The 23,861-nt window shown below is 35.4% G+C and overlaps 1 protein-coding gene across 1 annotated transcript in view; it reads left to right on the forward strand.

The window, feature by feature from the left end:
• The window catches only part of DPY19L2 (dpy-19 like 2), a 94,870-nt gene extending 71,316 nt beyond the window's left edge, over positions 1–23,554 (forward strand). Inside the window, exons 18-23 of the mRNA XM_007128292.4 lie at positions 4,640–4,759; positions 5,674–5,848; positions 9,267–9,366; positions 10,890–11,015; positions 16,312–16,433; positions 23,511–23,554. Of these exons, the coding sequence (XP_007128354.2) occupies positions 4,640–4,759; positions 5,674–5,848; positions 9,267–9,366; positions 10,890–11,015; positions 16,312–16,433; positions 23,511–23,554 (687 nt within the window). The remainder of the gene's footprint in view (positions 1–4,639; positions 4,760–5,673; positions 5,849–9,266; positions 9,367–10,889; positions 11,016–16,311; positions 16,434–23,510) is intronic.
• The last annotated feature ends 307 nt before the right edge of the window (positions 23,555–23,861 follow it).

Consider the following 23,861-nt stretch of genomic DNA (forward strand, 5'->3'; position numbering starts at 1 on the left):
CAAACCCGTATCCCCTGCATCGGCAGGCGGACTCTCAACCACTGTGCCACCAGGGAAGCCCCAGAAGATGGTTTTTTAAAAGGCAGTAAGAAGTCAAGCTGACCAAAAAAAAGGACAGTGATAGCAAATCTCTTAATTTTTTCAAACTAAAGAGGGTATGCTAAATTCCTGATGTATAGGCAGATTAGAGATTTAAATTTCTAAAAATAGTAGGTCTTATGGAAGGAAACAATAGATTTCTGGGCAGTAGCAATGAAGTGGCTCCTAATCCCACTTCCACTTGTGACTCACACTTGATAAATATCTGTTTGGTTTGGGATGGGACTGTTTTCACCTTAGGGATGATAAGGTGTGAGAGGCACAAACCCTGATTCACTCTGAATGTGATATGGTAGCAAAAGATTGTACATTCCAGCTTGTTTCAAAATTAGGTGAGGATCCCTTAGGATAATTTTTTCACCGGGGGTAAATTCTAAATTCCTCGCTTTGTGCTAACCCTCTGAATCAGGGATAGTCTGCAAACCTCGACTCACTAAATTAACCCCTACTGGCATGATATTGATTATTAAAGTTTGTTAGATTAATGGATACTGTTGTGATTTTTCCTCATAATTTAATGTATTTGTGTTTTATTTATTCCATCAAATTTGTTTCTTTTAGCCAACTTTTGTATGTTATGGGCTTAGAAATTAGTGAAGGAGTACCTAGTAATTCACAGGGAAGAAAAGAAAGGAAGGAGATTTAGGAACAATATTTAGTCCCAGAATGTCCTAATACTATGAAGAACTGGTGAGAAGATTGGCTAGGGAGAGAGAACATTCAGAGTATTCACTCCTGAATATTCTTTTGACCCACTCATATCTCATTTTGTCCATGACAAAAAGTCCTGCATCAGCCTTCACTTTTTTCTAATCCCTAGTTTATTATATTATGTGATTAGTTTATATTAGATCCTTTATATTTGAAGTGGTTTAGTTTGTGTTTCTATTATAAACAAGGTTTTTCTATTACTTACAGCCAAAGAGCTTTCTGTGACATACAGCTGAAGGCATCTGAACTTATATAGAGCTATTCAGTTGAAGAAGTGAAATGATACGGAATTTGGGGGAAGAATTACTTCTTTTGAGAAACTGATATTGAGTGACATATTTTGGGAATCTGTACACTTCTGTATTCACAGACTAATAGAACTAAGTTGTTGAATAGTTTATTGTTTGGAGAGAAAGTATAGGGTAGTAGTTAAAGACAATGACTCAGAAGCTAGACTGGACTCAGATCTTTGTTCTTCCACCTACTCAGCGTGTGATATTGGCTAAGTTATTTTACATCTTTTGGGGAACAACAAAAACAACAACAATCATAATAGTACTTATCTTCATATGGTTGCTATGGGATTATATTAGTTACATGTAAGGTCCTTACAATAATGCCTAGTATAAGTTAAGCATTGTGTAAATATTCACTTTTACAGTTCGTGTGCCTTCTGGATCAAAATTTCAGATCTAATATTCTGCTCCCTGTTAACTGTGCCAGTGAAGGGCATCTCTTTAGCATGCTCTCAAGATATCTTCACACTGTCATGTGAGGTAGTTTTGACAGGAACAACTCGCTATTTGGACTGGCTTTAGTTAGTCCTTGCTTTCTTTCTGCTTGGTAGCTGCTACCTCACATTTTACCCAGTTGAGCTCACTTATTCCAAAGATGCATAGTAAACAGTTTCCTGAGCTTCTTTTCCTTCCTTCCAGCCTCTAAAAAATGTGAGAATTTTCCTAGTAATTTTTATATGGTAAGAGGTACCAGATTGACAATGGCATACATACAGTAGTGATTTTTGTACTATACTTTTTGACTGTAGCCTTCTGTCCTCCACTTGGTAGTTAAAAAGAAGGCTGTCTTATAGAATGGAAGATAAAATCACTATGGCAAGAGAGCTTTATGCAAAGTCAGTAGCCTGAGAGTAAGTGAATGCTTAGGAGCATTTGGGTGAGAATAGAAAACAAACATAAGTGATGCCATTTGGGATAGCTATTCTGTGTCATCCAGCCATAAAAAGCATCATTCAGGGGCTTCCCTGGTGGCGCAGTGCTTGAGAGCCCGCCTGACGATGCAGGGGACATGGGTTCGTGCCCCGGTCCGGGAAGATCCCACATGCCGCGGAGCGGTTGGGCCCGTGAACCATGGCTGCTGAGCCTGCGTGTCTGGAGCCTGTGCTCCGCAACGGGAGAGGCCACAGCAGTGAGAGGCCCGCGTACCGCAAAAAACAAACAAACAAACAAAAAAAGCATCATTCAGGGAAGACAAGGTAATGGTGGGGATCTTTCAAGTCTCCATATGAAAACAGAGTCCTTCCTTCAGCCTTTAGATGATAGAGGAAAGTCAAGGAGTATTACTACCTTGGATTTGATTTTGGTCATGTGAGAAATTGTTGCTAAAGTAGAAGTAACAGAAGTTAGGGGAGGAAATGATAGTGTCATCCTGTGGCTCTAAATAACCAAAGGAAGGAATACTGGGAGACTTCAGATGTGTATTTGTATCGATTATCCGTTATCTATTATGGTCTGTTTCTAGATGCCACATTTTAAGAAGATGACGGACAATCTGTACCACATTCAGAGCAGGGCAACCAGAATTATGACAACACACAACTAATAATAGAATTTTTCTGAATATTTACTCTAAAGATAGAAAGCTTTCTAAGTTTGATGGTGGGAATAATGCAAAATCATAACTACAGTATTTAGATAATCGAGAACTGTCATGAACAAGCGGGTTTAGACCAATTTTGTGCAGTTCAGAGGTGTGGAAGTTGCAGGAAAACATTAGTTCAGTTTTAGAAAAGATTTTCTAACATATAGAGCTATCAGTCTTTGTAATAGGTACTCCTATGGCATATTCCTTTCCAGGAAATAGTGAATATTCAGTTGATAGATTTATAGAAGTGATCCCTGTTTTGGATAGATGATTAAAGTAGATGGCTCACATAACCTACCAATCTGTGATTTAGTGGTCCTAAACAAAAGGACCTATTTGAGGATGAAGTGTGTTGATGTCTTGTCTTCTCTCCAAAATGTGTTTCTGATTTTGTCCAAAGGTGAGTTTGACTAAAGAAAAATGAAGGATTGATTTTGAAATAAATGTTCCACATTCCAACTCTGGGTTCAAGAATTATTTTAAAAATTAACAGATTTTCCGTTTTCAAATATCATTTAGAAAAGGAAAAAAGATAGCTTTAGGTACAGTTTTTGCCATTCTGTTTTAAATATAAATTATATATTTCTGATTATAAGAATAGCACGTGTCTTTAAAATTTGAAAAATGCAGAAAAATCACCATTCAGAAATAATTTTTGTTAACTTTGTAGGTATATTCTCTTAACAATCTTTCCCCCCCTGTGCATGTATATACACACATAGATGGTTTTCACAGAATTAATATTATTCTGTAAGTATATAGTTTTATATTCTGAAAACTTTTCCATACCATTAAAATAATCTTCCAGTGTGTAATCTTTTAATGGTTGTATACATGTGAAAATGCAATAATTTACTTAGTCCTCTATATTGGTCACTTAGGTTGTTTCTGTTTTTGCTGTGAAAAATTCACTTCAGCGATCATCTTTGTAGAAGCATTTTTGTGTTTTGATTATTCCCTTGAGTTAAATTCCTAGAACCAAAATTTAAGTCAAAGGAGTTGGCTCTTTTCTAGGGTCTTGATAAATACTGCTAAATTACAGAAATATACCAATTATTTTGGTGTGTTTCATGGCATACTCTCTAACACTCTATTAATTTAATATTTGTCAATTTTATAGGTGAAAATATTATCTTTACTATTTAATTTGTTTGAATATTAGTGAATTAGAACATGAATATTTAGTTGTGCTTACTTTTGGTTATATTAATTATTTGTCCATTTTTCTAGTGAGGAGTTTGTTGATATTTTATGAATATGTCTGTTAGAAAAGTTTTGTTTGAAACCTTTGCTCAGTGGAACCCCATCTTAAAATGGGGTGTCCTACTAATTAGTACAAGTATTTATACAATTCCACTACTTCTAAAATAATCTAGTTTGTGTTATGATTTTTGTTGCTGACTGAATGACACAAATTTGTGAAGCATCCCATATTTTTATGTCTCTGTGACTCCCTTTCTCACCTGGTGTAGGTCCTTGCTCAAATGCTACCTCTTTGAAGAGGCCCACTCTGATGATCCTAATTACACTTGCAACTTCTCCTGCCTGTGGTCTCACACCACACCCTGCACTTCAGTCTCCTTTCCTGGCTCTGCTTCCCTTTCCATTGCACTTACCACTTTCTGATAGACTGTATGATAGATTTTGTTATTTGCTATGTCTATTTATTTTCTGTCTCTCCTTAGTAAATGTACTAAAATGTGAGCCTCATAGGACAGGAATTGCTCAGTGTTGTTTTGTTCACTACTATATCCAAAGCACCCAGAACAGTACCTGGCATATAGCAGGCATTTGATAAATCTTTGTTGAATGAATATTAATAGACTTATTACTAACTTAAAAGATCCTTGTCCTAGTGAATAATAATAGTTTTAATATACTTTATTTTACATATATTAATTAAAAAATATATAAAGTGAAAATGTAATTTTGTTTTGTGTTTTTATAGCTAATTTTTCACACATTGCAGTTGTTTGCATTTACTTCCCTTGCCATTTTAATTATGAGGCTGAAGCTCTTTTTGACACCTCACATGTGTGTTATGGCTTCCCTGATATGCTCTCGGCGGGTAAGGTATTCATTCTTGTATAACTACACTATAACACTACAGCAACTACGGTGTAGTTACCATGGCTTTGCTGAGTAATCCAAAACATAAAAACAATAGGTGTTTTTATATTAAATGATTTAAAATGTTAGTCCATGATTCATTATAGAGTAAGAAAAGCAAATTCAGGTAGCTTTGAAAATTATTCCTAGATTTTAGCTGATAGTTCTATGACTTTCCCCTCTATTAGTAACCTCTCCACAAGTATAGTTTTTTGAAGTTCAGGTCAGTGTAAGAGATTCTTGGCCTGTCAAAACTATCCTCAAGTGCTCTTGTAATACTAGAGAAGATGCAGCATAATTGCTCTAGTATTGTCTTGTTGGGCTCAGATAATTCGTGGGGAAAATTGTCAATTCTGGGGTTCTGTTACTGTATGCAAAAGGACTAGACAAAGTAGCTAGAATTTTGGGACCGAGTTACTTCTAGAGACACCTTATTTAGTTTTGATTGTAAGTGTCTTGCCTTAGAATATCATAATGCTTATATTCCTGAGAGGAATATACTTGTCAGTACTAGTGAGGTTTCCCTAGTTATTCAAGATGTCCATAAAAGGCAGCCAGATGTTATGGATTTAGTTCCAGGATGTTTCAGAGCTGTGATTTGCTAATCTTAATTCCTGGTAGTAAATCAGTACTAGAAGGATCAGGTATTCCTTCTTTATTTCTTTTAAGAGGAAAGAAAGCTCCATTTTTAACTGGACTCCAATTCCAAAATATTTGCTGTTTTTAAACAATAGGTGATGATTATTATATTCTGTATATTGTTAGTATCAAATGGTAATCCACCTTGGTTTAGGTAGAATGGTGGTAATTTATTATTGACCCAATAGCCCTCTTCATATAAGAATTATAAATAATTGGTTTCTTTCATTTCAGCTCTTTGGCTGGCTTTTTCGGAGAGTTCGTTTTGAGAATGTTATCTTTGGCATTCTAGCAGTGATGTCAGTACAAGGTTGTGCAAACCTCCATAATCAATGGAGCATAATAGGAGAATTTAATAATTTGCCCCAGGAAGAACTGATACAGTGGATCAAATATAATACCAGATCAGGTTTGTAGCTGTTTGGTTATATGTATAGCTAGCACACACTCACGCACACACATTATTATTATATGTTATTATACATTTGCATATATTGTACAGTTATCATTTCATATATATGTGTATGTGTGTATATATATAAAATTTTAAAATACATATGCATTCATACCTTCACAGATTTTGAGCATGGTAATTGCAGTGTTCACCAAATCAAACCTTTTTAAAAGGTGATTTTGTGTCATCTTTAAACCCCTCCTAGGTACCTGTCAAAAAGAATTTTAACTGACTTTAAGAGTTATTGATTGTTCACAAGTTATGTGCTATAACTCTGAGATTATTGTATTTTAACCATAACAGTGACACCTCAAAGGAAAAAAAAAAAAACCTTTAATGACAACTTTCACACCTTTTGACAGGCCACTGGAGAAGATAGTTTTGACCATGGGGAGGTTAACAATACCCCTCCCATCACTTCCATCAGTGCCTACTCTCTGCTCCATGTCTGTAAAACCAGTCACATGCAGAAGAGTTAAAATCTTGGATATTCTGTTTTCTTCACTAATTCATCTCAAAAAGATGAGTATACATGCTATTTTTAAATACTTTAAAATATTCTTTTAGCTTATCTTCTTTTCTTGCTATCTTTATCCAAAACCACCTCAAGCAGATTGATATTTATTTCACTTTTAAATACCTTTCCAGAGGATAAATATATTCTACATTATTTTCTGTAAGTAACCTATAGTCTTGTCCTAGACAATTTTTGACATTTCATAATTTTTTTCTGGTACAAGTTCTTCACTATGGTTTATTTAAATTTATCCTGTGACTCCTTGAGCCAGTTTCTTCTTATCTCTTATTTGGTAGTCATCATTTTACTAACTAGCTATCATTAAGGTAAACTCTTATGAAGTTCAACTCAGATATTTGGCCTATGGCTTTCAAAGGGTGTAGGTGACAGTGCCTCATCACTTAGAGTTTCCAGGTTAGTTTAATCAGAATTTTTGAATGAACACTTTACTGACTTTTTCCCTGTAGTACAATAATACAAGGTAGCTAGTCCCTTTACTCTCCCTTGCCCCTCCCCACTTACAGCTGTTTTTCCAAAGCTTTAAAAGATACCTGCTCTTTTCATGTTTGCTTGTGTCTTTCTTTGTTCCAGTGTTTGTCTTGGGTTCTTGGCAGAGAGAGCCTATGTTTGGCAACTTACCCTTCCGAGATAACTCTCACAAACTCCTACCTCATTTTTGCCTCTTCTTTGGTCTTACCAATCTTTCTCATCGCTGTATTATGAGTTCTGTCATGGTTACCACATGTTTTATTAAATTCTATAGTAAAGGTGGGACTAGAGCTTACATTCAGGTCTACCATGTAAGGTTGTATAGTTTGTACACAGCACAAAGGTGCTCAGTTGGGAGGACAAGTGGGAACTGATATCTAGCCTGTGGTCCACTTACCAAGTCATGTATGTATTAGTGAGGCTCTGTCAAGTCAAAAGGGATAATTTTTTTCTAATACATGCAGTAAGCTAAGTGGAGATTTAAATATATTATAGAAAAGATCCTATTGTTTCCCTGTCACGCTCATGTTTACTTTGCCCCCAAGAGGAAAGAAGCATTTGGGGAGTATTCTCCCCTTCTCTCTGTTTCATAGATGGTTTCTTCTCAGTGGTTCCAGTTTTTGCTGGACAGGCTTACCTAGTTTCTTCTGGATGACCCTGGCCCTGAGCTTTGGGTCCTTCTAGCCCAGAGTTTCTCAAGCTTGGCACTGTTGATATTTGGGGCTACCCTGTGCATTGGCAGCATATTGAGCAGCAGCATTCCTTCCTTCTACCCGTAGATGTCAGTAGCCCCTCTCCTCTCACAGCGTGCTAACCAGAAATGTCTCCAGAAGTTGTCAGTGTTTCTAGGAAACAAAATCACTTCTGGTTGAGAACCACTGCTCTAGCCTAAGAGCTTTTCATCATTAATTATTGAATGTTACAATAATAAGTACATGTCTACTTCAATTTATTTATGTATTTTCAAATTTAAGGCATATAAAGAGATATTCATGCAAAGTTATATTTATTTATTTATTTATTAATAAATTTATCCATTTATTTATTTATTTTTGGCTGCATTGGGTCTTTGTTGCTGCACGTGGGCTTTTTCTAGTTGCAATGAGCAGGGGCTACTCTTTGTTGCAGTGCACGGGCTTCTCATTGCAGTGGCTTCTCTTGTTGCAGAGCATGGGCTCTAGGCGCGTGGGCTTCAGCAGCTGTGGCACGTGGGCTCAGCAGCTGTGGCTCGCAGGCTCTAGAGCGCAGGCTCAGCAGTCGTGGCGCATGGGCTTAGTTGCTCTGTGGCATGTGGGATCTTCCCGGACCAGGGCTCAAACCCATGTCCCCCGCATTGGCAGGCAGACTCCTAACCACTGCGCCACCAGGGAAGTCTCCAAAGTTACATTTAGAATGCTTAATTATATTTGAAAGTAAACATTCAATTATTTACAGTAGCTCTGAATAATATGCCTTGTTCTTATTAGTGATTTTACTGTGCTGATTAAAAATGACAATAACCTTCCTAATCATGTAATCATTTATTGTACAGGAGTGCCAGGAAGTAAGCATTTGGTCTTTTTGTCTCCCAAGAGACAGAACTAAAACTGAAGCCAGACAGTAGATTTTGGTGTAAGACTAGTTATAACCAAAAGGCAATACATTTATACAAGCTATTACTCCAGAAAGTACTACTAACAAGTAATGAAATGGCTTGATGAAATGTATACATTTATAAAGTCAAACAGAAACTAAGAAAACTTAGTTATGAATATTTAAAGGTGATCTGAGGGAAGAAAACAATGCTTTCATCTGGCAAGTTCTCAAGATTACAGTTCACAACCCACAAAAGTCACTTTAAAACATGTACCATAAGACTTGCCCTTTATAATAGTCTCCCAGTTCCTAGAACTTTAAACTATTGGAAGAAGATATCAAATTTTACAATTCTTTCCAGTACTGTGTGTCTTTGTAGTTCTGTCTCTTAGTAGAGCGCTTGAACATGGTAGTATGCTGTAGTGAAGTAGCTAAGAGGGTGGGCCCTGATACTTTCTAGCTGTGCAGTCTTGGGCAATTCACTTAACTTTGCTGTGTCTCAGCTTCCTGATCTACAAAATAAGAATACATAGAACCCACCTCAAAGCTGTGCAAATTAAATTCTATAATCCTAGTAAAAATATTTAGCAGTTCCTGGCACCAAGATAACATTTAATGAAAGTTGGCTATTGTGTAGACCATCAGTAAATATTAAGCGAAGAAAAAGAATGCTGCCAATGATTATTATTTAAATGTACTTCATCTTCCTTAATCTGGGTTCAAATATTACAGATAGGTAACTTTTGGTTTTCTTTAAAACATGTTGTTAAGGAATATAATCTTGTTTTCCAGATGCTGTTTTTGCAGGTGCCATGCCTACAATGGCAAGTGTCAAGCTCTCCACTCTTCACCCCATTGTGAATCACCCACATTATGAGGATGCAGATTTGAGGTGGGCAACTGGTAGAATACTTCAACCAGACACACTAACGACTTCTACTGACTCATAGGAATAGGGAAATTTTTATACATACACGCACACACACACAATCACAGTTATCCTCATATTTGTGCTAGAAGTTAAAGAATAATAACCATTCAGAAATTACAATACACACCTGTTGACTTAAAGTAACCTTAATAAACCTCTGAAAACTGAAAAAAGCAACACCCAGTTTTTCTCAAAGTGAAAAATATGTCACATTTATGACTAGCCTCTGTGTGTTTATGTGGGTGTGTGTTCCAGTGAAACTCCTAAGGAATAGTAATAAGAGTGGGGATAGATTTGGCTCATGGCCATAGTTTGCCAACCCCTGTTATAGATTCCACAGCCCCTCTGCCTGGTTTAAGAAAACATTCTTCATCTTACTTGTGGCCAATGATTAGCCTTTTTTTTTTTTTTTTTTTTTTTTTTTGCGGTATGCGGGCCTCTCACTGTTGTGGCCTCTCCCATTGCGGAGCACAGGCTCCGGACGTGCAGGCCCAGCAGCCATGGCTCATGGGCCCAGCCGCTCCGCGGCATGTGGGATCCCCCCGGACTGGGGCACGAACCCATGTCCCCTGCATCAGCAGGCGGACTCTCAACCACTGTGCCACCAAGGAAGCCCTGATTAGCCTTTTTTAACAGATAGAAAAGGTACATGAAATTTGCTATATTAAATGCTTTTATGAAACTTTGGGGTGCTCTTTTGCTAGCTGATTACGGGAACTCTGGTTTCCACTGAGGTCTGAAAGTTTTGTTTTCCTTAAATGACTGACTTAATTATTTTAATCATTCTAGTAATTGGGTAATCATTTCCTTTTAATGTATTTTTGGCTTATTGTTAGAGGTAATATTTTAAATTATTTAAAGTTTTATGTTTGGTTGGGCATTCTGTATGCTTGAAATCCTAAGAAAAGTCTAATGCATAGTTGATAATTTGTTCAGGATTTTATAAAAACCCCCATTTAGGGCTAAACCATCTGTTGTACCATATTTTGGTAAGCATCCCTGTCTCAAGCTTCTGTTAAGTTGCTTTCTCTACATGACTACTACCCTAGATGCCCACTGTCTAATTGTTCTATCTGCTACATTTAGCTTCAACTCATATGCTTTTCAGAGTTTCTATGAATGAAATTATCTACTGAAATCTATATTTTCATTATATTTAGCCTCTATCTGAATTTGTTCCAGATTAATTATTTTATGAATTATGCAAAGCAAATTTTATATTCTGAACTATTATACTGCTACCTACCTCTAGACTCTAAACTGGTTTATACACTAATAAGCAGTACCTGCAAAATTCAAATTGCTGTAAGTTTAAGCACATGCAAAATATAAGTAGAAATGTGGCAATTGCTATTCCCAAAATAATTCATGCTATTTGGGGTCATAGATAATCAATGCTCCATCCACTAAGCATTGAGGTTTTAATTTGGTAACAAATCTACTATCATTTATTTAAAAATTTTTTAACTTGTTTGAATTTAAAGAGCTCGGACAAAAATAGTTTATTCTGCATATAGTCGAAAATCTGCAAAAGAAGTGAGAGATAAGTTGGTGGAGTTACATGTGAATTACTACATTTTAGAAGAGGCATGGTGTGTTGTAAGAACTAAGTGAGTATGAGCCCTGTGGTATATGATATGGTATATTTTAAAACAACAAATGTTTTACTTTATTACAGCAGTCCTGATTCTTTAAAAATTCTTATTTTAAATTAATTCCATTAAATTGTTGCCCTGGTATTTTATTTAAAATTATTTCAGGTAGGAAATTAAAATTATACTATTATTTAAGCATAATGTAATTTTTTTAAAGTATAGTATATTTTGCTATCCTAATTTTTTCATTTTAATTTAACATCTTAAGTAGCTTTTTTCCATAATCTTCAAGTTTTTATGATAACTTTTATTAGATGTCTGAAATACAGATTTGAATTTACAGCCAAGTGAGATATTAGCATTCTGCTACTACAGCTGATTTACATTGGATTAATAAGACTCATAAGAAAAGTTTCATGTAACTCAAAAGGACATAATAAGAAAACGTTTCTAATTAACATTTTTTCATTTCTAAATTTTGAATCTCTAATAATACATAAAATTCTAAGATGTGTAATGGATATCTTGAGACCTTTGTTTAGTCTCCTTGATTTAAGAAGTCCTTAGTTATATTAATTTTAGCATTAAGAATTTTCATTTCTCCTATGGATAATTAAGAATTGGCTATAACAGATTTTGAAGAGCTAAGTTCGGAAATTTTAGTAGCTAATTTTTGTATCTAATTTTAAGATCTAATAAATATGTATAGGAAGAAACTGCATCTTGCAAAAGAAGAAACAAATATCATAATATGTATGCTTATCATATTAATTTAATTTAAAGCTTAAGACAAAACATACTTCAAAACAGGGCATATTATCACAAATAAAGGTGGACATTTTATGATGACAAAAGGATTAATTCATCAAAAATATCTGACAGTTTTAAATATGCATACCTCTAAACAGAGCTTCAAAGCACAAAAATTAAAAATGTGTAGAACTAAAAGAAAAAATAAGGAAGGCTTTAATCATAGTTGGAAAAGTTAACATTTTTTTCTCTACTACGAAAAGTAGATAAAAAGTCAGGAAGCATATAAAAGAGATGAACAACAAATAGTATCAAATAACCTGACCCAACTGACATTTATTGAACACTACAGGAAACAGCTGCAGAGTACACATTCTTTTAAAGGTCATGTGGAATGTTCACCAAGAGAGAACATATGCTGAGCTGTAAAATGGTCTCAATATGTTTAAAAGGTTTTAAATCATACAGAATTAAAATAGAAAACAATAATAAACAGATACCTAGTAAATCCATGCATATTTGGAAATTAGGCAGTAAACTTACGGGTAATTTATGGGTCAAAGAAAAAAACCACAAAGAAAATTTTAAAACACTATTTTTTACCTGAATGGAAAAAGGGGTCTTTTAACAGTATTGCTGATCTAACTGGATATAATGTACAGAAAAAAATTAAACCATGACCCATACTACACCATACACAAAAATTAACTTTACGTGGATTATAGAACTAAATGTAAGAGCTAAAATTGTAAAGATTTCTTAGAACACAGAGTACTAATGATTTAAAAAATCAATAAATTGTATATATCAAAATTGAAATATTTTCCTCAAAAAGATATTAAGAAAATGATAAGGCAAGCCACAGACTAGAAGAAAATATTTGAAAGCATATATCTGATAAAGGACTTATAAATATAGTTCATATAAAGAAATTCTATAAATTAATAATAAAATGACTGTACAATTGAAAATGGGCAAAAGACTTGGAAAGACATAATTCACCAAAGAAAATGTGTGACTGACCAATAAATACAATTTTTAAAACTAAAATACCATACATTGGAGAGGATACAGAATAATTGTAAATCTCTTACATTGCTAAGGGGAGTGAAAATGATACAACCACTTTGGAGAACTATTTGGAGGAATCTTAAAAAAGTTTCAGCACACATCTACCTTATTACTCAGCAGTTCCATTCTGAAGAATTTAAATAAGAGAAATTAAAACATCTCTCTAGAAAGGGTGTCATAGCAGTTTTATTCATAATAGCTCAAAACCTGTAGGTAACTTGTTGCTTTTCCCTTGCTGTTTTTAAGAATCTCTCTTTATGTTTAATTTTTGTCATTCTAATTACAATGTGTCTTGGTGTGGACCTCTTTGGGTTGATCCTGTTTGGGACTCTCTGTGCTTCCTGTACCTGGAAGTCTGTTTCCTTTCACCGGTTAGGGAAATTTCCAGCTATTGTGTCTTCACATATGTTCTCTGCCCCTTTTTCTCTCTCTCCTCCTTCTAGGACCCCTAAAATGAGAATGTTAGTATGCTTGATGTTGTCTCAGAGGTCTCTTAAACTGTTCTCATTAGTTTTTTTTTTCTTTTTTCTGTTCAGCATCAGTGACATCCACAGCTCTGTCTTCCAGTTTGCTGATCCATTCCTCTGTATCATCTAATCTGTTGATTCCTTGTAGTGTATTTTTTTTATTTCACTTATTATATTATTCAGCTGTTTGGTGGTTCTTTATATTTCCTATCTCGTTGTTAAACTTCTCACTGTGTTCATACATTCTTCTCCCAAGTTCTTTGAGCATCTTTGTGATCATTACCTTGAACTGTTTATTTGGGATTGCTTATCTCTACTGCACTTAATTCTTCTTCCAGGGTTTTTATCTTTTTCCTTTGTTTGGAACATATTTCTCTGTCACCTCATTTTGCTTAATTTGCCGTTATTATTTCTATGTATTTGCTAGTTTGGTTACACTTCCCAATCTTGGTGAAGTGGCCTTATGTAGGAGACATCCTATGGGACCAGAAGTGCACTCCCCTCTGGTCACCAGAGCTATATGCTCTAGGGTTGCCCCCTGTGTCAGCTGCTTGGGCCCTTCTGTTGTGGCAGGCTGAGAACTATGGATGGTCAGATAGATGTGGCTGGCCCCCAGTCCTTTTGGTTTCCAGGCCCTACCTTGTGTGGAGGCTACTGGCCAGTGGTGGGTGGGGCCAGATCACGAGGCACCTGGCTATAGGTTACAGGGTGTGGCAAAGCTGATGTTGGCCTGCCTGGTGGATGGGGCTGTGTCAGGCTAGCTGCTTGACGTGAGTCTTCTCAGTGCTGGTACCCACAGGATGGTGGGTTGGGACAGGTCCGATGCTAATAAGCTGGAAGAAGAATTCCACGATGGTGCTTACCAGCACCAGTGTCCACGTGGTAGAACAAGCTCCCCCAAATAGCTGCTACCAGCATCTATGTCCCCAGGCTGAGCTCCAGTTGCCTCCTGCCTCTCTGGGTGACTCTCCAAGATCAGCAGGAAGGTCTGACCCAGGCTTCTTTCAGATTATTGCTTCTACCCTGGGTCCTGTAGTGTGGGGGATTTTGTGTACACCCTTTAAGAGTGGATTCTCTTTCCCACAGCCCTCTGTCTTTCCCCAAAGTAAACCCTGCTTGCCTTCAAAGCTGAATATCCTGGGGGCTCATCTTCCTGATATAGGACCCCAAGCCCAAAATGGGGCTCTGATCCTTCACTCTTTAGGGAGAGCCTCTGCAATTGTAATTATCCTCCCATCTGTGGGTCACGCACCTGGGTATATGATGAGTCTTGACTATACCACACCTCTGCCCCGCTTACCTGTCTCATTGTGGTTCTTTCTTTATATCTTTAGTTGTATAAGATCTTTTCTGCTAGATTCTGGTCTTTCTCATCAGTAGTTACTCTGTAAAAGTTGTGTGCCCATGGGAGGGGGTGAGCTCAGGGCCTTCCTACTCCACCTTCTTGGCACACCTCCTTGGAAATAATCCAATTTTAATGTAATTTTAATGTAAAGTAAATTGTGATACATTGAAGATGTCTGTTGTAATCACTAGAGCAAACCACTTGAAAAATGCAAAAGCAAAAAACAAAACAAAAAAACCCGAATAGGGCTTCCCTGGTGGCACAGTGGCTGAGAGTCCGCCTGCCGATGCAGGGGACACAGGTTCGTGCCCCGGTCCGGGAAGATCCCACATGCCGTGGAGCGGCTGGGCCCGTGAGCCATGGCCGCTGAGCCTGCGCGTCCGGAGCCTGTGCTCCGCAACGGGAGAGGCCACAGCAGTGAGAGGCCCGCGTACCACAAAACAAAACAAAACAAAACAAAAAAACCCGAATAAGCCAGTAGATGAATTGAATGGTATAATAAAACCTTTTTGCTTTACATAAAAGAAATCAAGAAAGAAACAGATGATCAAAAACTTTACAAAACAAATAGAAGAAGAAAAGGAAAGTGGCAACCCTAAATCAAACCATATTAGTACTTGCAAATGTGAATGGGGACTAAACACTCCAATCAAATGTCGGAGATTGACAGACTGAATACAAAAGCAAAACCCAACTATGTCCTTCCTGTAAGAGATGCACTGTAAATACAAATACATGAAGGAAAGGTTGAAGGAGAAAGGATAGCAGTGTTACCATGTGAGTAACCATGTATGTAACCATGTATGTAACATATGCTAGATACACATTATCTAGCATATTCTATAAAAGGCAATACTATAGTGCAGAAGGGAGATCAGTGCTTGCCTAGGTTTATATTTGGGGGAGAGGACTGACTCTAAAAGGCTACAAGCGAACTTGTTGGGGTGATGGAAATTCTCTGTGTTATGATTATGGTGGTGCTCACCCACCTATACACATTTGCCCATACTTATCAAACTTTACACATAAAATGGGTGAATTTTATCATACATAAATTATACCTCAATATAGCTGTTAAAAAATTAGAAACCAATTTTGCCTGACTTCTTCCCTTTAATGACTCTTATGCCGGGTTGTTGCCTAGTGAGAAGTATTATTTCATTCAGTCCATTCAAAAGGGAAAGAGTTGAGGAGAATAAAGTTGGCAGAAGAGCTTCTCTTCCCTGCTTTGGACTATATATGTTTTCATGCTAATCCAGGTTGATTTAAGCTCAAACATATGAAATATGAAGTTCACCAGGAATTAGATTAACTTTCCTTTAATTTGTCTCATTCTGCTATAAATGGGCCTTATGTTTGGATGGCAATACCAGTTATAGAAAATATATTCATTTATATTTTACTTTGAAAGTAGATTTTTAAATATATATTTCTGAATGTGCATTGATCCCTTATTTGATTCAATAATATATTGGTTATTTGGTTAAGTGGAGCATGAAAATGCAGCATATTTTCATTTTATTATCTCTAAATTTTAAACTTACGTTTTTTGAAATGATGCTTTAAAATCTTTAATTTATTAAATTAGTCTCTAAAAATCTAGGAGATATTTTATAATTATATTTCTTCTAGATATGAATGCATTTTTAATACAGATATATGTGCCTGTTTTTTTCAGGCCTGGTTGCAGTATGCTTGAAATTTGGGATGTGGAAGACCCTTCCAACTCAGCTAACCCTCCCTTATGTAGCGTCTTGCTCAAGGATGAGAGGCCGTACTTCACCACAGTGTTTCAGAATAGTATGTACAGAGTGTTAAAGGTTAACTGGGAATGAGACTACCCTTTACACTGTGGTGCAAAGAGGTGCATAAAAAACAATCACTTTAGTTTATTTACATTAATAAAATTCACAAGCTTTAATAAGGGACCCTTAAAAAGAAGATAATAAAAATGATTTAAATTTTTCTAATTGCTGAAAGGTAAATTATTTCATTGTTTTCCATTGAATGTCAGCCTTATTAAGCTTGTCATATAAATGAGTAAATCATCTTAAAGTTTTAAAGAAGAAAAATATATGTAAAAGAACAATGAAATTGAATAAATCAAGGATATGTAAGTCCTTTTGGTATCCCACTAGGTGAATTGCTTCGGATTTTCCTTAGTTCCAGGATGTACCAGCTCAGACTCTTTAAACCACTTAGAAGAGACTAATGCGGTCTCTGAAATGACAGTTCCTTAAGATCCTGATACTGATCATAACCTCTTTACTTCTGTGAGGAAATTTGTTTGTAACCATGTGTTTATTAAGGTTGGTTTTGCTTTTAGTAGCCCTCAGGAAAGATCTTTAATAGCTTTTAAAAACGTTTTTTATCATTTCAGGTTAGGTATTTTTAAAAACAGCTTATTTTGTAATGTTTTCAATCTCTTTAAATTTATTTACCCAGCCAGATAAGTATTTTTCACTGATTAGTTCTCAATTTGAGTTCAACAGATTATTAATCTGTCTTTAGAATTCAGTGGTTTTTCTTTTACTATCCAAGTAAAATAAAAGTTGTTAAAGTACACAGCCAAATGTAGGGGTTAAACATAATCAGAAACGAAAATCCAGTTAAATTTATCAAATGAAATTTGAAGATTCTAGATCTTGAATGAAGCAAAGCCATTCTCATCTTGAAGCCCTATAAGCCCTATAAGCTCATTGGACATAGTCATTTTTTCTGGTCACCATCTTTCATAATTAATGTATTTTAAAGTCCTTTATTTATTTTTGGTTTTGGATGAGGACAGTAATGTTTTATAGATCCTCTGTCCCAGTATAAAACCGACCCGATAGTAGTGCTTTGAAAAGTGGTAAATAGTTATCTTGAAGATATTGTTGCCAAATGGAAAGATAAACACTCTCTTTCTCTGATTGATATATGTTAAATATGCCATAGCTGTAGTGTTTTAATGTGCATCTGCTTTAATCATCTTGAAATTTTTATAATTCCCTTATTTTTTGGACTTCTGCATTTGAGATAACAAAATGACTAAATTCTGTAGATTAGTTTACTTACAGTAGGTAGAAGATTACATATATATAATATATACAGGAAAACCAATAAAATTTTTAACTTTTATACTTGTAAAATATCTTAATACAAGATACAAAACAGCTAAGAAAGCATACCAAATTTTATTTATATTTGCATTTTCAGGTAGTTTGTTTTGGCATAAGTATGGGGCAAAGAGAGAAAGGAGATACAACACCTAACATTCATAAAAATTGAAATAGATTTTGGATGATGTTTTCATAGGAAATATTTTAAAGAAGTTGGTAGAATATTTTTAAAAACTGTATTAGCTAATAAAATATGCAATACAAATATATTTATGTGGATTTATATAGGGAAACCAATATAATTATTTTAAACTTTTTATAGTTGTAAAATATTTTAATACAAATACAAAGCCACTAAGCCACTAAGAAAGCTTTATTTTAGCATTTTCAAATAATTCGTTTTGGTGTTAAGTGTGGGGCAAAGAAGGCAAAGAGCTATAACACCTAACATTCATGAAATTAAAGTGACACATTTTGGATGGTATTTTCATAGGCAACATTTTAAAGAAGTTGGTGGAATTTAACAACAAAAATGGATGAGCTGTATTAACTGAAACAAGTTTCATATAAATATAATGTATTAATATGAATTTCTGTTATTTTCATGTGCTATATATGTTTTAAATTAAAAAAGCCCTTGAAGATTCTTTTGTGTGTTATCTTTCCTCATTCTTTACTAAACACACATTTTAAAATTGAAATCATTCTGATATGAAGGTAGAAATCATAGTTTACTGGATGTATTGACCATGTTTACATTGGCAGTGATCTTTATTGGCCATTTTAAAACAATTCTGTGGGGCATCCCTGGTGACGCAGTGGTTAAGAATCAGCCTGCCAATGCAGGGGACATGGGTTCAAGCTCTGGTCCGGGAAGATCCCACATGCCGCAGAACAAATAAGCCCGTGCATCACAACCACTGAGCCCCCACGTGCCACAACTACTGAAGCCCGCACGCCTAGAGCCTGTGCACCACAATGAAGAGAATAGGCCCTGCTCACCACAACTAGAGAAAGCCCGTGCGCAGCAACGAAGACCCAATGCAGCCAAAAATAAATGAATTAATTTAAAAAGAATAAGCATATCGCACTACTGCTTATAAATTATGCTATTAGATTCTTACCTGCATACATTTTATTGTTTATTCTTTTGAAATCTGAAAAACTATGCACAAATGCTGTGGGTTGAGTGATGGGTAGATTTTTCCTCAGTGCAAGGAAGCATTTTCCTTAGTTTCCTGTGGTCATATTTTTGCACGTTTATTTGAAACCATGGTAGAAGTGAGTAGTGCACAAGCTCAGCAATTCCCTCCATCATCGAGTTGTCAGAAGCTTCAATGAATGATATGTGCGTTGTACTCTTTTACTGCTAATAGACACTACATCAAAAATCATTGAGTACTTTTCATTTTAATTTTGATAATAAAACTATGCTTATATTTTATATGTTTACAAACTCATTATGGAAAATTAGTTTTGAAAAGAACAGGAAATTTAAAAGAAGGGGAAAATATTCACCAGGCATTTAATATCTCTTTGTTTTCTTCCAACCTTTAGGCATAATTTTTTTCCTCTTTTAACATAAACAGTTTTATGTTTTGTTCTTCATGTAGTAAATGTGGAAGTGTTACATATAGACTGTTTTGTTGTTTTTTTTTTTCGGTACGCGGTCCTCTCACTGTTGTGGCCTCTCCCGTTGCGGAGCACAGGCTCCGGACGCACAGGCTCAGCGGCCGTGGCTCACGGGCCCAGCCGCTCTGCGGCACGTGGGATCTTCCCGGACCGGGGCACGAACCCGCGTCCCTGCATCGGCAGGTGGACTCTCAGCCACTGAGCCACCAGGGAAGCCCTAGACTGTTGTTAATGGCTACATAATATCCTATTTTGTATATAAATATATGCATAGATACCTGTATCTTAGGCATTGTTTAGCTGTTTCCATTTTTGCTACTACATGGATGTATATATAGAACACTGCCATGAATATGTTAGTACATTAAGTTTTTTAATTTCCAAATTGTTTCTGTAGGGTTTATTCCACAAAGTTAAATTTCAATAAGAGAATGTGGATACCTTTAAAGCCTTCAATGCAGTTCGCCTCAGATTACCTCTGCAAAGGATTGTATGCACCACCAAAAATCAGTGTATGATAATGCTCATCTCACAACACTCATTAGCATTGGTTAGCCTTATTAAAAATATTTTTTGCTAATTTGTGACACCCAAAATGGTATTATTATTTTAAGTTGCATTTATTCCATGGTTTGTGTGATTGGATACTTATTCATGTTTGTAAACGGTTGCATTTCCTCTTATGTATTGCCTCTTTACATTTATCCACGTTTATGTAAGCCCAATCTAGCCCTGAGACGATCTGTGTTACAGATACTCACTGTTGGTGAGTCTCTCTTGTCATTAAGTATTCCATAAAGTTGATAAAAATGCCGTATATATTCTTACTACTCAATAGGCTGGACATTGTGCTTCAGGCTATCTAAAATAGTTTATAACTTATACTATATACTGTATCCAGTATGTCATATTTAATATTAAATGCCAAGTTTAAAAATCTCAGTGCTGCCACTGCTTAGAAAAGGATTCAGTAATCATAATTTCATGGTCGGACACCATCAACTTTGTAAATTGTGTCTTATGTATGAAACTTCTTAAACCATTATTGATCTAATCTGGGCTGCTTTTTATAGGATACAGAAAGCAGAATTATTAAATTTTCAACAGTTTTGGGCCTCATGTGAACTTGTAGAGCTTTATACATTCCATTATTGTCCAGTAAAAACTCACTGTATTCTTATTAGAAAGTATGTTATCTGGAGCTCTGTTTATATTCTTTGGTAAATCTGTTGAGTCTCCTCTAAAGGAGTGGGGTTACAGATAAGGGAAAAGAGAAAAATCTCTGAAAATTCCTGTTAACCATGATACATAAAAGGAAAATCTGAAAAGAATGGGTAGGAATATAACTTCAGGCACAAAAGTCAAATTAAGATGGGTCAAGTACTTAAATGAAAAAGGTAGAACTTTAAAACTTTTAGAAGAAAATAGGGAAATGCAAATTAATACCACATGACAAAATGTTCAAGTCTGGTAATAATAAGAATTTGTGAGAACAGGGGACAACAAGAACTGTCACTAAACTGTAGTAGGAGTATATATTGATACAGCCATCTTGGAAAATAATTTATTACCTAATACATTTTAAAGTATATAGACCCTGCAACCAATAACTTTCCCCTAAAGAAATGCCTGTGCAAATACGCCAGGGAAAACAAATACAAGAATGTTCATGGAAGCATTATTTGTACCTGGTGGAGGGAGCTGAAAACAACCTAAAGGACCACCAATAGAATGAATCAAAACAAAGTAATTCCATACAATGGAATATTGTACAGGAATGAAAATGATCTGTTCACACGTCTATAGGAATGAATCTCAAATATAAGGTTAAGAATAAAAAACTACGTTATCAAAGGTGGTGTGTGTATGTATGTGTAAATATATATGGTATTTGTATATAGCCTAAAAGCAAACAAAACAACAATAATATTAGGATATATATGTGTAGCAAAACAAAAGCATAGGCATAATTCATACAAGAGTTAGGCTGGCAATCACTTCTAAGAGAGAATGCAATCCAGGAGGAGCCCTGGGTACTTTAATGCTCCTGTTCCAGTTCTTAACTGGGTGTTAAGTACATAAGGTTTCATTTTGTAATTAAAATGTACATATACTTTATAATGTGATATATTTTACACCCTTCAAAGTAGGGCTTTGATCATCAGCGGTTCTTAAACCGCGATTCTCTTTCAGTAGCTCTAGGGTGCTTCAACAAGCGTCATCAGACTGGGGTCCTGCTAGTCAAACAAATTCTCTAATTGTAGATGATCGTCCATTTGTGCAATGTATTACTTAGTTTCTTCAAGTGGCAGATGATATGACAGTGCCTTTATTGAACAGCACAAACTGGATAGAAAGCAGTTATTATTTTTTATTTTTTCTTATTTAAATTTTTTTTCTATAAAAATAGTTCATATCATTAAGGGAAAGTTGGAAAATTCAGGATAGTAATGAGAAGAAAATACATGGTCTTTCAGGAGTGGTATAGCTTCTTTAAAATTACATGATGGTATCTTCTAAAAAGTTGGTATATGAAAAGCCTTAATTATTACTTTTACTGTTACTCAAAAAACTAAAATTTATAACTCTTCTTTATAATAAGACATTAGAGCATATCACTGCTAAGTAATCGTATGTTAGTTGATTGTCACCCAATCCTTGAATATATAAACTGAGGTTTCCGATTTACTGTCTGTTGCTAAGTCCTTTCCATTAGAAAATGGGAATGCTAATACCTTCCTCACAGAGTTACTGTTAATATTAAATTCTTGGTACGTTGATGTCAATATTTTTTTTACTTGCTGAAGTATGAGTATACCATATATAACTTGTAGTATTTATGAGTGTTTATTCTATTCTTTGAATATGACCCTAAAATATAAAGTCAAATGGCTGAATATAATTTCCTATAAACTATATGAATCTACAAGTTTCACAATCTCTATTCTTGGCATCATTGTGAAATTTATTCACAAAACTTATTTGAGCTGTCTGCAGAGAGTCTGAAACTGCTTACCCATGATGAGGTTTGTGATATTGGTAGTGGAGAATCAGTAATTTTTTATATAAAACATAAGTTTATGCATAATAAAAAGCCAAAGCAATATAGAGAAAATAGACAAGTAATTAAACAAGAATGGAGATAAAAACATGAACAGTTTAGAGGTGATGGAGGGAGACCAGGCTGTCAAGATCTAAAATTCACTTATTAATGCTTAAAAAGCATTTTACCACATGGAGGAAGCTTTTATTACACAGAGCATTAGAGTGTAAAATAGGGATTTGGAAAGAATGTAGGACACGTGGGTGTGTGTACATGTGGTGCTTCCTTTAAGTACCCCCAACAGCAGCAACAAAAAAGCAAGCCCTGTGAACACATCCCTTTCATAGAAAGTACTAATCTCTTTTTTTCAGTTCTCACGGTTTCCTTCCCTGGCAGGTGTAGTATCAACAAAGTTTGCCTACATTTTGTGGTTAGTGGTGAAAGAAATTGTGTTAATGTATTTTATTTGTTTGATAGAGTGTTTGGGGGAAACATTGAATTAACATGCCTTCAAGCAATTTGTACACCTTCTAGTACCCGAAGCCCTCATCATTCAGAAGATTTGCAAACTTATATCCTTGGTTTCAGAACTCATTTCACTTTGGTCTCTTCTTTAGTGCTTTAAGTAGATGTACTATTCTACCAAATATTGCTAAATCCTTGAAAATAGCTCACGCATACAGAAAATAACTAAGCTTATCTTAATAACTTACAATTTCTTGGGTCTCTGTTTGCTTGTTCTGGCTATGTTTTGGGAATCAGCTTTCATGTGGAAATTGGTTTATATATATTCCTGAAAGCTGTTTAATTCTCTGGGCTTAGTAATAGTAATATGAAAAATTACAGAGGTTAGAATGGCCAAAATCCTGAACACTTAACAACAGCAAATGCTGACAAGAATATGGAGCAACAGAAACTCTTATTCATTACCAGCAGGAATGCCAAATGGTACAGCCACTTTAGAAGAGAGTTTGGTAAGCATACTCTTACTATATGATACAGAAATTGCACTGTGTAGTATTTACCCAGAGGATTTGAAAACCTATGTCCACAGAAAACCTGCACATGGATGTTTATAGTAGCTTTATTCCTAATTGCCAGAACATGGAAGCAACCAAGATGTCCTTCAGCACATAAATGGATAAACTTTGGTACATCCAGAAATGGAATATTATTCAGCATTGAAAATAACTGAGCTGTCGATTATTGTGAAGAGACATGGAGGAACCTTAAATGCATATTATTAAGTGAAAGAAGCCAATCTGAAAAGGCTATATACTGGGTAAGTCCAACTATTGATATATGACATTCTGGAAAAGGCAAAATTTTGGAGATAATTAAAAAGTCAGTGGTTGCCAGGGGTTAAGGAGGAGGGAGGAATGAATAGAGCATAGAGGAGTTTTAGGGCAGTGAAACTATTCTGTATGATACTGTAGTGGTGGATATGTGCTA

This window comes from Physeter macrocephalus, chromosome 5 (assembly GCF_002837175.3).
Source record: "Physeter macrocephalus isolate SW-GA chromosome 5, ASM283717v5, whole genome shotgun sequence".
Taxonomy (NCBI): Eukaryota; Metazoa; Chordata; class Mammalia; order Artiodactyla; family Physeteridae; genus Physeter; species Physeter macrocephalus.